This window comes from Silene latifolia, chromosome 1, assembly GCF_048544455.1.
Source record: "Silene latifolia isolate original U9 population chromosome 1, ASM4854445v1, whole genome shotgun sequence".
Taxonomy (NCBI): domain Eukaryota; kingdom Viridiplantae; phylum Streptophyta; class Magnoliopsida; order Caryophyllales; family Caryophyllaceae; genus Silene; species Silene latifolia.
The window spans coordinates 155,870,272-155,884,800 of record NC_133526.1 but is presented as its reverse complement, the minus strand read 5'-3'; the positions used below and the strand labels follow the sequence as shown (position 1 = coordinate 155,884,800).

The window sequence follows — 14,529 nt, the reverse complement described above, 5'->3', positions numbered from 1 at the left end:
TAATAAAGAGCATTCAACGAGTCCTAGCCTGGGCAAAGCAAGTCCATTAAGACATGAATGCAAAGACGTCACGGGACTGGGAGGACCGTGTAAGTTATTGCAGCATAGAAGATTCTTGAAATAACTAACAATCTCATTTGTAACAGATTCAGGTGATTCTAACCACAAGCCATCAGCAGAACGAAGAGCCATAATCCGATGTTTTGTTGCTCTTTGTTTAACACGGCTATAAAGAAAGCGTGTAGGAAACCTGTCCAAAACCTCGGCCTTGAATTTTGAGCGTTGAACCCAGTAATGGCGTTGATTGCGCAGCATTTGTAAACGAGAGGATCGAAGATGCAGGAAAGAAGATGCTGATGTTTCATCAACAATATGTGTAGCAGTTAAATCCAAATCAGCTTCAATTTCCGACCAGTTAATCCCATGAGAAATCCGGTGATTTATAACCCATTGCAAGATAGCAAATCTAACTGTGGACAATTTACGAGACAGCACATACATAGAGGATCCAAAGAAAGGAGTTTTCGAAGCTTGTAAAACCATGTCACGGACCTCAGGGTAAGATAAGCACCAATTATCAATTCGATATGGTCTCTTACGAAGTTTTGAATCCGGACATATTGAGAGAATAATAGGTGCATGATCTGAGACCAGAATAGGAAGATGCAAAATTGAAGAAGATGGAACAGAGTAAACCATTGTTGGTTGGCATAAGCACGATCAAGACGTTCCATTATAAAATTGCCGTTGTATTGGTTGTTCATCCACGTAAACCGAGGACCAAAAAAAGGAACTTCCGTAAGGCCATTGTTAATTTTCCATGTTATAAAATCAGTTTTACATACACATGATGTAAACACAATTTTCACCAACTATTGGACCTATTCAACTTTTTTTTTTTTGACAGCAATATTCAACTTGATAGATAATGACTCATAGTTGAATTGTACACAGCATAAAAATCAGGCAATCAGCACAATTTCACCAAGGATCATACAAATATATACTTTGCAAATTCGATATACGGCATAAACCCTGCATCAAATGGAGCACAGTACACCACACGCCGCCAAAAGACAGACAAACCACGCCCACATGATGGGGCCCTGAGCACTCTTTAAAGGATGCCAAGGGTGCTATAGCATCAACAGAGAAACAAAAAAAAAAAACGAAGAAAAGATGCGAGACAAAAGGGAGAGGAACAAGGGTACAATCTAATGTGTTGAATAGAAGTAGTGAATACAAGTACATTGAATGCATTTGATTTTGTTGACAGACGAATGGAGGTGTGTATGTTTGGTTTGGTTTTGGTGTGAGTTACTACCTCCCAAAATTTGGCACATTATTTTCTGTATTTTCCCATCAAATACAACAAATGCAAACTCTGCAATCTTACAAGCAATCTAAGAGACCCCTAAATACCCAATAACACAGATTAATCCAACAATACAAAAACCTAATGTACAAAGGTGGCAAACATGATTTGCCCACTTGGTGGGGCCACCCACTGGCCCCTGCCTCTCCTACTACCTCCCTACATCTCCTTGACATCCCCATGACTCCTCCCTAACCACCACCCCGTTAACCGACGACTGACCACCACTGCCATACTGTTGACTAGAATAATGTGATCTTAATGCAACCACTGGATCCGAAATCCCAGTGCAAGGCAACACATTCTGCCTTTGCTTAAAGTCTAATATAAAGGGTGACCCTCCATCCTGATTTCTGAATCCCGAATAGTCTATAACACTCAGATTGCCTCCGTTATATTCCCTCGGTGAAAAAGGGCATGCATTATTTAGATTGCACTCACCGGAATTCACGGGTACTTGCAGTGATATTTGTTGGTCTGTATTGGGAGCAGATACCGAGCCCTTGGCAAAAGCAGCTGGGTACTTGGCCAATAGCAAAGCCGACGACGAGTTTGTTGAAGGCGGGTAGCTAACCACCTTTATCTTACTTCCATCCCAAATACCGTAATTCCTGACCGGGACATTTTCAAGGCCCACAAAGCCATTACGATCATGCTTGGGACCAGGTGTCAGGTGGTGATTTGTTGTCTCATCATGCCATTGGACGCTTGGAGTTGCTTTCTCAACTGAAGATGGTTTGCTAAGAATCTTTCCAAAGAGTTTAACATCACCACTGGAACAAGGCTTCTCGGTGTCTGAAGAACTGGTGACACTCTTGGAAAGTAGAGGAAGCTCAGCAACTGCATTCTGTGACGGTATACGACTGCATTTCCTGAAATAGCACTCTTGAAAAGACTGGATTTTACTCTCAGATCCCGGCTTATGGGTTAAATCACCTTTCATTTCTGGCTTAATGGACAACTCCAAGGGTGAATCCTTCTGAACTTCACTTTCACCTTGACTGGTTGTTTGTTTGCATAGCCCATCTCGAGAGCCAGAGTGATTAACAAGTGAATTAGATGCACAAGGTTCAGCATCTGGACATGTAAATATCGACTTCCCGCTGGTAACCCCGAAAATTGATTCTTGATTCACAACACTTGAAATATGAGGGGATATTTCCGTAACGCTGTCAACTGTGGCACTCGCCTTAGATATGTCATCCTGAACTACCCCATCAAGACCATCTGCTGAATAATCACCTGGACATAAAACTTCTGGTTCCATATCAGTGTCTTTACAATCCAATAGGCCTGGGACTGCATCACAATTCCTGTCTGACGTAGACAGATCACCAGCAGTAGAATCGGGCTTGGAAACATCTGGACTCACATGTGTTGGCAAGTCTTCATCCATTCTAGAACCCGATTGACCACTGCACCCAACAGAGCCAGTCTCAACAACACAGGCATCTTCAACATCACTTCCACCTCCATTTGTATCATTGCTTCCTGGATGTAAAGTCTCCAGACCCAGGCATTTCCGAGCCTTACTGAAGAAGACCTTGCATTGATCCCTACTCTTAGACCCCACAAAACGTGATATCATCAAGAAATCTTTCCCATGAGATGAGAACGCCCGAACAAACAACGATTTCTCATCATCCGTCCAGTCAGCAGGATCCATCTCTCCACAACTTTCATCCGAACAAGTATCATCACCGTCGTCATCATCAACACTATGTGGGGTCAAAGGCCGCTTGACCGAGGAACCGACTTTTTGGTGTTTCCACTCATAATTACCATCTGTGGGGTCCACAGAGCTAGTGATGCAGGAACTCATAGCCTCTGACGAAAGTGAGCCACAGATGCCAGCCAATACATCAGCAGCCATAGTCTCCCTTTCATCTTCAACGACACCATCTGACCCTCGAGCCTTCCGGTTGCTTAACTTTGGAGTTTTATTGGCAGCTTGATCAGCTTGAGCCGCCATAACAGAAGCTGCACCCAAGACATGAAGAGATGCAGAGTTCATCTCTCTACCCCATTTTTTCCCGGATGTCAGCATGTATGTATCAGACGACAAGGGCTTTGATTGCTTTTTCGCATCTGGCTTCTTAGTCTTCACAAAACTCTCGGACTTATGATTCTTGTAATAAAATTGAACGCAATCAGCTATTGTCTTGTGATCGAGAAAAGAAGCAATTTTTCTAAAATCTTTCCCGAAAGTGGACAGCTTTTCCATGAATATTTCTTTCTCCTCAATGGTCCAGGGATTCGTCAATGCTCTCTCCTTCTCAACCGCACATGGATCTTCGACCAATCCGTTACTAGACACGAACCTTGATGACATCTTTTCCTTGTCATCTAAAATCATAGATGGCATCTTCAGACCACTTCTGTAGATTTTCACCTCGGAATCCGATAGCAGCTTCGTTGTAAGATTAAGGATCTCGGTGGTCGGAACCAAGCTTGAACTTCCAGCTGCACAAGATGATCCAGAACATTCAAACATAAGTACGCAATTTATTTACAAATCTAAATTATTCTCAGCCACCAACAAAAATAACAATAATAGTAGACTGATTTACTGACTAATAACACAGAAAACCCTTGCTATTAATAAACTACGATGAACAATCATAGAATAACAGCCTCGTGAAGATATCATATCTGAACAGCCCCCTGATATTACAGGGGCAAGGTTAAGTGTTTTTCCACCTTCCAAACCAGTTTTGTAAGAACATGTTGAGATTATAGACATGGAAACAAAGGTTATCATTAATGCCTTTCTATTGATATGACAAGCACATACTCTCCCACACATACACCAATCAAGATCTTCAACATTGTCAACATCAATTAACCACACTACTTACAAGTAGTATAATACATGCAAGCAACCATACTTTATCCAAAACTTGGCCTCAAACATCGATAAAGAATGACAAATCATCTTTGCCAGGGCAGACAAAAGGGGAAAAACCTACATCATAAAATGCCAGATTTCACTACCAACAGCAACCCTAGGACCTTGACTCATACTACAAGTCCATAGCAAATCTCCACAGACTTGAATATATGTACGCGCCATGTGCCTGAATTTGTGAAGTGAGCTGCCTGAGTCTCCAAAAGTAATACTATTAATAACATGATGGTATCAACACCCCAAGAGAAGTTCCATTAGTGTAAGCTCTGACAACTGATGCAGCCTTACCCCCGCCTAGACAATACCCCAACATCAGAGTGCATCTCAAATGGGAAAGTAACGGCTAGTCCAGACTACACTGAGGAAATACTAGTAACAGCATTGGTTGTCAAAGCTGGAAATGAGGAGCTTTTTTAAAGGGGACAATTTGCGGGAAGCGACATAGCAGGACAACAGCTGTCAGGTAGTGTGCCTTTTTAACTGGAACAAAGTTGTTAAGATGACAAACTTTTGGGTAAATACTTACAAGTCTCATTCTGTTTTGTGTAAATATTCCGTAGTCCATTTTCAGATGAGAAAAGCAATAAATATACTCCCTCTGTTTCAACAGATTATTTACATTTGATTAAAATACTCCTCACAAAATAACAAAAGTGTAAACATCATGTTGAAACAGAGGAAGTAAATTTTTTTCAAATACTAATGAAATAATGATATAACCACAAGAACAAGAGGATATGCACTCGCAAATTACACACCACAGTTTTAGTTAGCTTGACCTTCATACAACTGCTCAGACCCATAAATAACATTGGATAAAATGTTGGCCAGAACCAGTGACCCAGGGTTTCAGAAACAGCCTCTACGTGTTGCTAACACAAGGGTAAGGCTTCCTATTTTTTTTCCCTCCCCTACAGCGCAATTTGCGGGAGCCATGGAGGCACTAAGGTAACAATGTTGTTGTATCCAGTGACCAAGGGCCGCACAGCCATTTTCCACTTAAATATAAATATCAACAAGTCCCCGTAGATAATGCGCCGCCAACTTCAGTTAAAAAGATCAATATGCAGCGTTTATCTATGTCATAAATTCAGAAGCCTGGGTAGTATCCTAAACATCACCTGATGACTTCCTGAACATTTCACCTGTTCATTTTCCTTTAAAATTTAACTACAGCTCCTACTAGTACAATCCTAACATTCCGTGAAGGTCAATTTTACAGGCATATCAAAACAGTCTTTATCATTTAAAGAATCTTACCAGGTGAAGAAAAACGTGAGCGAATGGACGACCGATGCTTTTGGCTACCATTGTGCATTGTCCGTGAAGTCATATCAAGCTTCTTTGGCGGTTTTGTTCGGTGGCCCATCAAAGAAAGTAACCGCAGGTCCTCCTTCCAGAGGTGATGAAAAGCTCTATACTTCAATGATATCACTCTCTCCTTGAATTTCAGACACCGCTTCCGCCTGGAAAATTTCTCCTTGATTGTGGTATCAGAAGGCAAGCAAGAATGCCTAATTGCCTCCGAAACATTGACATTATTATCACCATGAAGCAACTTGATAAGAGCCTCAGAAGCTTTAGCAGCAGTGTCTTTGTTAGAACTTAATATGATATCACATATATGGTCCTCTTCCTTATTGCACGCACCTGGATGATCAACTACAGCTGTGGTACTATCATCTGTAATAGCCTTTGCATTATAACTTTTAGAAGATGTCTCCTCAATAATCTCCTCATTATCACAAGTGAACAAATTGTCGGGCATAGTTTTAGGGGATTCGACAAGACCATTGTCTGCAGAACAAAACTTTCTCAACTCACAAGGGGGAACTGGATTTCGAGAAGAAAGCGGTTCAACAAGCTTTGAAGTGGCAGTACCAAGACTATCCGTTTCCTCATCCTTGTTCTTAGAGTGAGCTCCTCTGGCATAATGGCTAGAAAGTTTATTGTCCACAATCATGCCTTCAGATAAGACTACTTCCAAAGGAGGCGGTCTAGTAAAGCCATTTAGACCATCAAAATGGCCTTCTTTCTCATCTATAGGCAGCAAATTCGATAAACCAGGACATGAAGCACCATGACCAGAATCACATTTCAATGACTTCAATTCGTTTTCGAGAGAGTCAATTTCAGCCTCAGTCAACTCTAATACCTTTGAAATATCACCTTTCCACAATAACAGTTTGTTGAAAGCCGAAGACCTCATGAAACCAGAATCCATAGAGCATTGATCATCTACCTGTAGCAATTGACTGAGCAAAGAACTCAAGTTGGTTATCGAGTTCAGTTCCAATTTCTCTAAACTAAACTGTTGTTCAGGCTGATTCTCAGACACTGGAATCGATGAAACGCTGAAATTGATAGAATCGCCATCATTTGTCTTCCCATATGTCTTCTCCAGCCCTGTCACAAGTTGAAATGAGAAGCTGAGAACATAATCACATGACAAAAAAAATCGACAGCAAAATGAAAACCAGCACCATATGACAACTGACCCCTTTTGTAGACAATTTTACAAGTTAACATACATTTCAAATGCAATCAAGGCCCAGATGAAACTTCAGATAACCAACACTTCATTGGTAACTTGGTAAGTCTAGAAGCCAAAAATAAAATAGCAGCTTCATGACAAAATGACCTCTGATGAAAGAAACAAAAGGCTAAAGCAAGACTCACAAGTCACAACAAAGGAGTTCATTACAGTATTGTGTTCTCAAATATAGATGCAACATTACATCAACCATGTTCAAACTATTCTAACAAGGCAGCCAAATCAGAAACGTTAGGACAGTAGACGAAATAAAAGTAAATTTGCATACTTTGTGTGCTGCACAATTGGACGCAGGGACCTGGGTAATACACGTTTCAGGATAAGTTGCTCAAAACTATAAAGAGACAAGACTCCAAACACTACCAACTATGCCTTCATCATCAATAGTGCTCTGATACACTGTGATCTATGTATGCAGCCATGCAGGTATATTAAAAAAAACTGGCATCATAAACAGGAAAACATTTTCTTTAGTATTGCTCTTACGAAGAAGAAAACAGCTCCTATTATTTGGAAAGGTTAAAGGTGAAAATCAAAGAATGGTGTTCCAAGTTATGTTGACATGCAAGGCCAAAAGAGCAGAAACGCATGAAGCAGATCTGCAAGGACAACTAAATGTAATTCCTTCGAGAACAAACTGCATTCATCACATATAAAAAAACAAAGTACAGACTACATGGATAAATTCACTAATTTACAATAGTTAGATGTGCACAAACACACAATGTCAAGAGCATATTATTCTACAAGGTTTAAGCTTGCAAGTCTCTGACAGATTGGTGCTCCAAGTTACTTTTAATATGGAAGGCCAAAAGAAAGACATGCATGAGACAGCAGTGCAAGGATAAGGGATTTCAATTTCTTATAGAGTACAAGTGTAGATATTAACAGGTAAAACATAAACTATGGTGATAAATCCCCTTGTTTACATAGGAACATGTAACAAATATGGTAGCACACTATAGTAACAAAATTCATCAGAACAGAATACTAACACAATTCAACAGAACATATCAAAAAATGACAACTTGATAGGAATCTCACAGAAAAGGTGTATGCAACAAAGGAAGTCAAATCTATAATATATGTCAGCAAAGTAGCCAAGAAAAAAAATGTGCAAAATTGAATATACCGAAAAATGAACAGCAGAACCATTACCTGGTGATGAACTACATGCAAAGGACGACGGTGTGGCAGGAGATGAGCAATCGGAGGAACCTGTAATCTTAGGACTCTTTACAGCCAGTGTAGAGTTGACAGAATGTGTGGGTTCTGCATTACCCGCAGATGCTGTATTTTCGATTTTATTTATATTTTCTTCAGGGTCAACTTTCTTTTTTTCATACTTTGCCAACCCCTCACCCCAACCCAGCCGTGGCTTCTTTCGAGAGGATGCATCTTCAGGCAGAATAGCAGAGGGAGCACTTCCAGCAACATCTCCAGGAGGTGACTGAACAGGGGTAACATTCTTTGAGGCCAAATCACCCATCGCATCACTAGACTCTCCTGCAGTACTCTTCGAACTACTTGAATGGCTAAAACCAGAACCCCTGGATGTCAAGCTTCCTGAGCGGGACCACTTCAGAGGTTTCCAATCTAGACTTCCCGACGTGTTCTCCTTCCCTATCTTCTCGTTCAAACCTGGCCCATTGGCATCACTTGTTCCATCAGCCTGATCCTTGGACTCCAACTGAGCACGAGATTCAGTATTAGGATGAGAAGGGCGAGCAGGTGACTCAGCAACTGACTTCTGACTGTTAGTACTATGTGGCCGTCCAGGTGTATTTACTGGACCACTGTACTGATGATTCTTCTCCCACGAATGGCCTCGCCAATCTTTTTGACCAAAACCATTACGATTATCCCTATAAAATCTGCCATATCTACCATCTCCTCGAGGCCCAGAAGGCCTCATACAATCATCATCCATAAAGCGATCACCAGAACGAGGTGTTGAATACCCATGAGGAGAATCTTCTTCATATAAATGCCATCCACCCTGCTTACTATGACCTATGGAAGTAACAGATTTTTTTTTTTCAAAAGGGAGAGAAATAAATATGAATATGGTTGTGCATTAGCAAAACATAAATGAAACCCCAAATACTACTAGAAAATAATTGGACAAAAAATATAAACGAAGTATTCACTCCCTTCACCCCATCCCGCATCAACTCAATCCACAAATTAGCTGAAACAAGCCAAACATGAGCTGGGCTGACTACGAAACAAATGTTGAATAAAACATCTACAACCCCAAAGAGCAACAATCAGCAGACTAGACTATTGTTACATGAACAATAAAACACCAACCACGAGCCTCAATTCCAGGCTCAAAAGCTCGTCCCTAAAATACACAACCTAAGCAACGGAATCATCCAGCAAATCAGTAACAGGAAGAAAATAGTCCCCCCAAAAACTGTACAGCTAAGAAAATGAGTAAAAGATTAATAACCCTTCTCTCTACAATGAATTAATTTCGGACATTTTACAAGGTGAAGAATCCCATTTCCCTCACTAAAAAAGCACAAAATAAAACCCACGAAAGTAAAATACCCAACTATCAACAATCAACTACACAATCCTCAACCCAACATCAGACCTAAAATTACATACCTATGTTCGTTGACCAAGAGCTTATCCATCCATCTACCAACCCAAAAAAAAAAAAATCCCCCAAAAACCAACAGTTAACCAACCTCCCAAATTAACAGCAAAAAAATAATATAACTTGGCATACAAAAGAGCCAAGATTCACTCACAATCCTGACAAATAATCGAATCAAAAGACGGGTTTCACAAAAAGAAAAGACAAAAGGGAAGAAATATACCTGGGGGACGGCGAAACTCTGAGGAAGGGAACCCCCAGCGAGGCGAAAAGTCGGAGGAACTACGAGATCCAGCAGCGAAAGGCGAAGACGGAGAATCCCTCCACCTCCCACCACCACCACCGCCGCTACCACCACCACCACCACCAATGTTATTATAATGGTGGTGATGGTTATGGTGGTCGTAGTTGTGTTTGTACCCATGTTTTCGATCCCATGGCGGCAATGGCTCAGGAGGCATCAAATTAATCCCAGTTTTACTAGTAATATTACCACTATTTCCAGCTATAAAATCTTCTCTTGACCTTCTCTTTGCATAGGGCATACACAGAAACTCGATTAATAACCCTAAAAAGGTGAAACCTTATGATAAATTGATGAGAACCCAGAAAAAGTAGGAGGTATATGAGGAATTGAAGCTGGACCCAGATGAGAAAACCCTAAATTAACATCGACCTAGAAAATTAATTAGCAGATCTTGAGAGTTATGGGGAAGTGTGGTTCACAAATTGGGGATTTTTTATTAAATTTTTAAAATTAAAATTAAATAAAGGGTAATGGGGAGGGTGTTTGTGTGTGTATATGTGAAGGTGACATTAGAAGAGGGAAAAGGGAAGAGAGATGAATATATGATGGTGATGATGAATATGATGATAAGAGAAGAGAGTGCTTGAGGTGAGAGAAATGGTATCAATCAAAAAAAAAATTCTAAGTAAAAAGGTATAATAATATTGTGTTGCGTCATTTTTTGAGTGTGATCTCAATCCCCTTCTTTCACTCCTCTTCATTCTCCCCTTTCACGTCCGCCCTCTTTTGTTTTTTTTTTTTTTAAACTTCTTTTTGCCTTTTCTTTTTCTGATTTTCTACCCTGATTTTTTTCCTATTTTCTTTTATTTCTTTCCTATACCATAGATTTTCCACAACTATATATACATTAGTAGGTAGCATCACGCGTTTTGCACGGCCTGTTTGAATATTTTTATTATTTTAATTGAAGAAAAATATTAGAATTGATAAATGACATTTTATGTTTTTAATTATAATAAATAGAAATAGATTATTTTTTTTCAAATATTAGTGTTTTAGGTTTAATTTCAAAACATTTAAATAAAATACATACTCCGTATAAATGTATTATAAATTATAAGCTCAGTTTGTTCTGCGTGATCAATGTTTTATAAATAAGTATACAATGATAATTTGACGATACTAATTAGAAAAAGAATCATCTTCTCTCTTTTTCTCATATATTTTATCACGCAAATGTCTAATATCATTAGTTTTTATGGTGAATATTCGATGTCATGCCACATGGCACATACATTCTCGTTACAATATTATATGTGCCCACTTAAGTTCGTGACATGTTCTTCTATTTAGTATGTACATACATAAACGTTTGCGATAAATTTTGTTATTGTTAAAAACATACATGTCACATAAAGTTTTTTCTATATTTTTCGTTATGTCGAATTTCTTTTACTCTTTGCCATATACATAGTATAGATTTTAGTAATATTTAATATCATATTAATGAAAATAAAATGTATTCAAATAATACAACAATCAACATTAAGTTCTTAAATTAGATCATTTTATCATACGTTATTTTTCCAAATCAATTAATAGTTGTTCAAAAGGATGTGAACATAATTTTATGCTTCTTCTTTCATTTTTTTTTATGTATAACATATGATGCTTATGTATCAAATATATAGGGCCCAATATATTTATAAGAAAATTGCAAGTTTTGTTTTTTTTTGACACAACTATATATAATAGTGTTTAAGATTTTACTTATAAATAAAATAGACTGAACTTTTTTTCAAGTATAATTTTTTGAGGTTTAACATCAAAGTATTTTAAAATACAACATATAAAATATTTAATAAAAATGCACGCGCTATCACTGTGTACATACATGATCGTTATCACACTTCTTAAGCCCTCATATAATCTTATATATATTTACATTTTAGAATTTTTATTAAAAAAAATTTTTACTAAATTTAGAATCAAATAATCGTACTTATAATACTCCCGCCCTCTGTTCTTTTTTAATTGTCATTTTTACTTTTCAATACACTCAATTCTCTTTTCAATAGCTCTCGAAATATATAACGAAATATATTGAAATGTATACTTGTATTAAAGCTCTATTCGTAAAGAAAATTATGGTGTGATTTTTATAATTTTTCAACCAATGTATTTTTGTAGAAATTAAATTCAAAGGCTCACCTCGAAAAATGAAATCGTCAATTTAGAACGGAGGGAGTATAATTTAATAAAAACCGTAACATTTGTTAAACTATAATTAAAACTTGGGTTCTTTGATAAGAATAATCCAAACTTTTGCTGATCTTCTGAAAATAATCCAAATTATTGATTATCCCATAATAATCTCGCGTATAACATCATTTAACTCTTATTGCCTTGAGGGAAGGGCAACCCCTTCAGCGGTTCACTCCTTCTTTTTGAGTCACTGTAAACTTTTAAGCCTTTAGTTTACCACTTCATTTTACCTGCTAACACATCTTTCTCCTAAATTTATCATCTCCTCTAAATTACGTTCTTCATCGCCATCTATCTCCTCCCATTGATGATCAACTCCTTCATCGTAAGCTAACATCACTATAGCTATTAAATTGCAAAAAATATCCAACAACTGACAATGATTTTTTTTTTATCCGATTTTCCCATCTTGACTCTAATCCAATAATTGAACATCTAAAATAATTTAATCACAGCAATGGAGATGGTTTCGCGTTCAGGTATCGCGCCGAGGCTGTTGTGCGAGTGATGCAACCTGTTTCTGGGCTTGCTTGGGCTCTGTTGCAGCGGAGAAGCGTCTGGTGGCGGTTGTATGAATTGAATCAGCGAGTTTTTGGGTTGATTGCAGGCTTGCAGCCGCTCCTATTCTTTGTCGGTGTTAAGGGCGGAGATGCGTGAGTCGAGTTCGAGCCATGGCGTTGTTGCTGTTGTTGGAAATTGAACGGAGAAGAAGGCCTAGGCTTGGTTGATATTGTTGTTCTGAGGTGATTGAATATGAAAATGGGGTTCAATTATTTTGGCAGGGAAATAGATGGAGGAAGAGAGTACAAAGTCAACTTTGACCGTGATTTGTTCAATTGACTTGCACATAGAAATTTAGAGGTAGAAAAGAAAGAATATATTTTGTGGCAAATATTAGGAAGAAATTATTGGACTTATTTTATTGTTGGAAGAAGAATCCCAGTAAATCAGAGGAGGAAGACGAAGATTATACAAAGAAAGAAGGAAAGAATTATAGGCGACCTAAAAAATTTTTGAGTTCACCGGTGACAACAGGTAACTAGGAGGAAAAGAGCATTTCAGGTTAAATGATGGTATTGATGAGATTAATGAATAATTTGGATTATTTTAGAAAGGTCGGCAATAGTTTGGATTATTCTCATCAATTAACCCTTAAAACTTTGGGGAGATTTATGCAGTATTTATTATGTTCATATTTAATAATTAGTTGTAATTAATGACTGTAATTAAGGTTAAAACGCCATGTGGCGCATCCACAACGTTTTAACCCAGTTTATATATATATATATATATATATATATATATATATATATATATAGAGAGAGAGAGAGAGAGAGAGAGAGGAAGGATCAAGTGAGTCCACCCTTTTTCATTGAGTCTCTAAGTCCTCCTTAGGACCATTGAAAAGATGAGATGAAGGGTTGAGATTGAAAGGAAAAAAGGAGGGATTAATGCTAAAAGGAGAGATTAATGCTAATTTAACACACACTCTCTCTCTACCTCACTAATCCACATACTTAAAAACTAATTCAATATATATATATATCAATTTTTCCCCATCCACTTCTCTCTCATCTCACAAATATCATTACTCTCCCCTCTCTAAAAATCCCAAATAATTCAAAATCCCAAAAAATAAAAAAATTCACACTGCCTCCAAATAATTCAAAACCCCAAAATTCAAAAAAACCCCAATATTCACCTCCTCCCACCGCCACCTCTCCTCTCCTCTCTTCCCCACCACCACCAGCCACCCTTCTCGGCTCCTCCAACACCGCCATCAACAACCACCACCACCAACAACAACAACACATCTCCTTTCAGATCTACCACCACCTGTAATACTCCGTATTTTAATAATAATTTATAAGAATAATTTATGTAATTTAATGGGTAATTAAATGACATTTCTAATAATAAGTACAAGTGAGACGTTAATTAAATAATAATTAATAATTCAAGTCGGGAATTGGGTTTGGCTAGTATTTGTGCTTTGGGCTTAGTTGGTGACCGAGTGTTGGACCGTGTGGTATTATTATATGGGCCGAAGTTATTAAATTGGTATTAGTGTAATCGGGATTTATATCGGGAATTAATAATAATATATCAAGGTAATTATGATTATAATAATAAATAATAAAGTTATGGCAATAATAAATTAGTAAGTATTATATGAGGAAATTATAGTTGTGATAGGATTAATAGTATATGATAAATCATAATGATTTAATTATAATGACAATTTCTATACAAATTAGAATAAGGAAGTTACATGGTTTCCTAATTGGTCTCGTATTCTCTAAATCTTACACTATAAATACCACCTCAAATCTGAGAAATAATTCACAAATTAAAAAGAACAAGCTTTAGGAGACGGAAGAGGAAGGAATTAACATAAACCAATTAATCAGCTCGAGGTAATTATCCGTCTTAAATCAATTTATATTCGTTTCATGTGAGCATCTTTAAGACAACCGTATGACTTGTATAGACCACCATAGGACTCGAAATTTGGACCTAGAGCAACCTCGCACTGCCGAGATTCTGACTTGACCATAGTTGACCGTCGTTG

The 14,529-nt window shown here is 37.9% G+C and overlaps 1 protein-coding gene across 1 annotated transcript; it reads right to left on the bottom strand.

The window, feature by feature from the left end:
- Positions 1-1,193: 1,193 nt before the first annotated feature.
- On the bottom strand, positions 1,194-10,435 carry LOC141610842 (uncharacterized). Its single transcript, XM_074429114.1, has 4 exons — positions 9,669-10,435; positions 7,996-8,850; positions 5,544-6,689; positions 1,194-3,838 (listed from the first exon to the last, which is right to left on the bottom strand). Exons 1-4 carry the CDS (start codon positions 9,988-9,990, stop codon positions 1,527-1,529), a joined length of 4,635 nt encoding a protein of 1,544 aa, XP_074285215.1. The 5' UTR covers positions 9,991-10,435; the 3' UTR covers positions 1,194-1,526.
- Positions 10,436-14,529: the final 4,094 nt, after the last annotated feature.

Excerpts from the sequence above, each read along its gene's own strand:
- LOC141610842 (XM_074429114.1), bottom strand. The coding sequence starts at position 9,990 with ATGCCCTATGCAAAGAGAAGGTCAAGAGAAGATTTTATAGCTGGAAAT. Across the intron at positions 8,851-9,668 it reads AGAGTTTCGCCGTCCCCCAG|GTCATAGTAAGCAGGGTGGA; the intron begins GTATATTTCTTC and ends TTACTTCCATAG. Across the intron at positions 6,690-7,995 it reads TGCATGTAGTTCATCACCAG|GGCTGGAGAAGACATATGGG; the intron begins GTAATGGTTCTG and ends AACTTGTGACAG.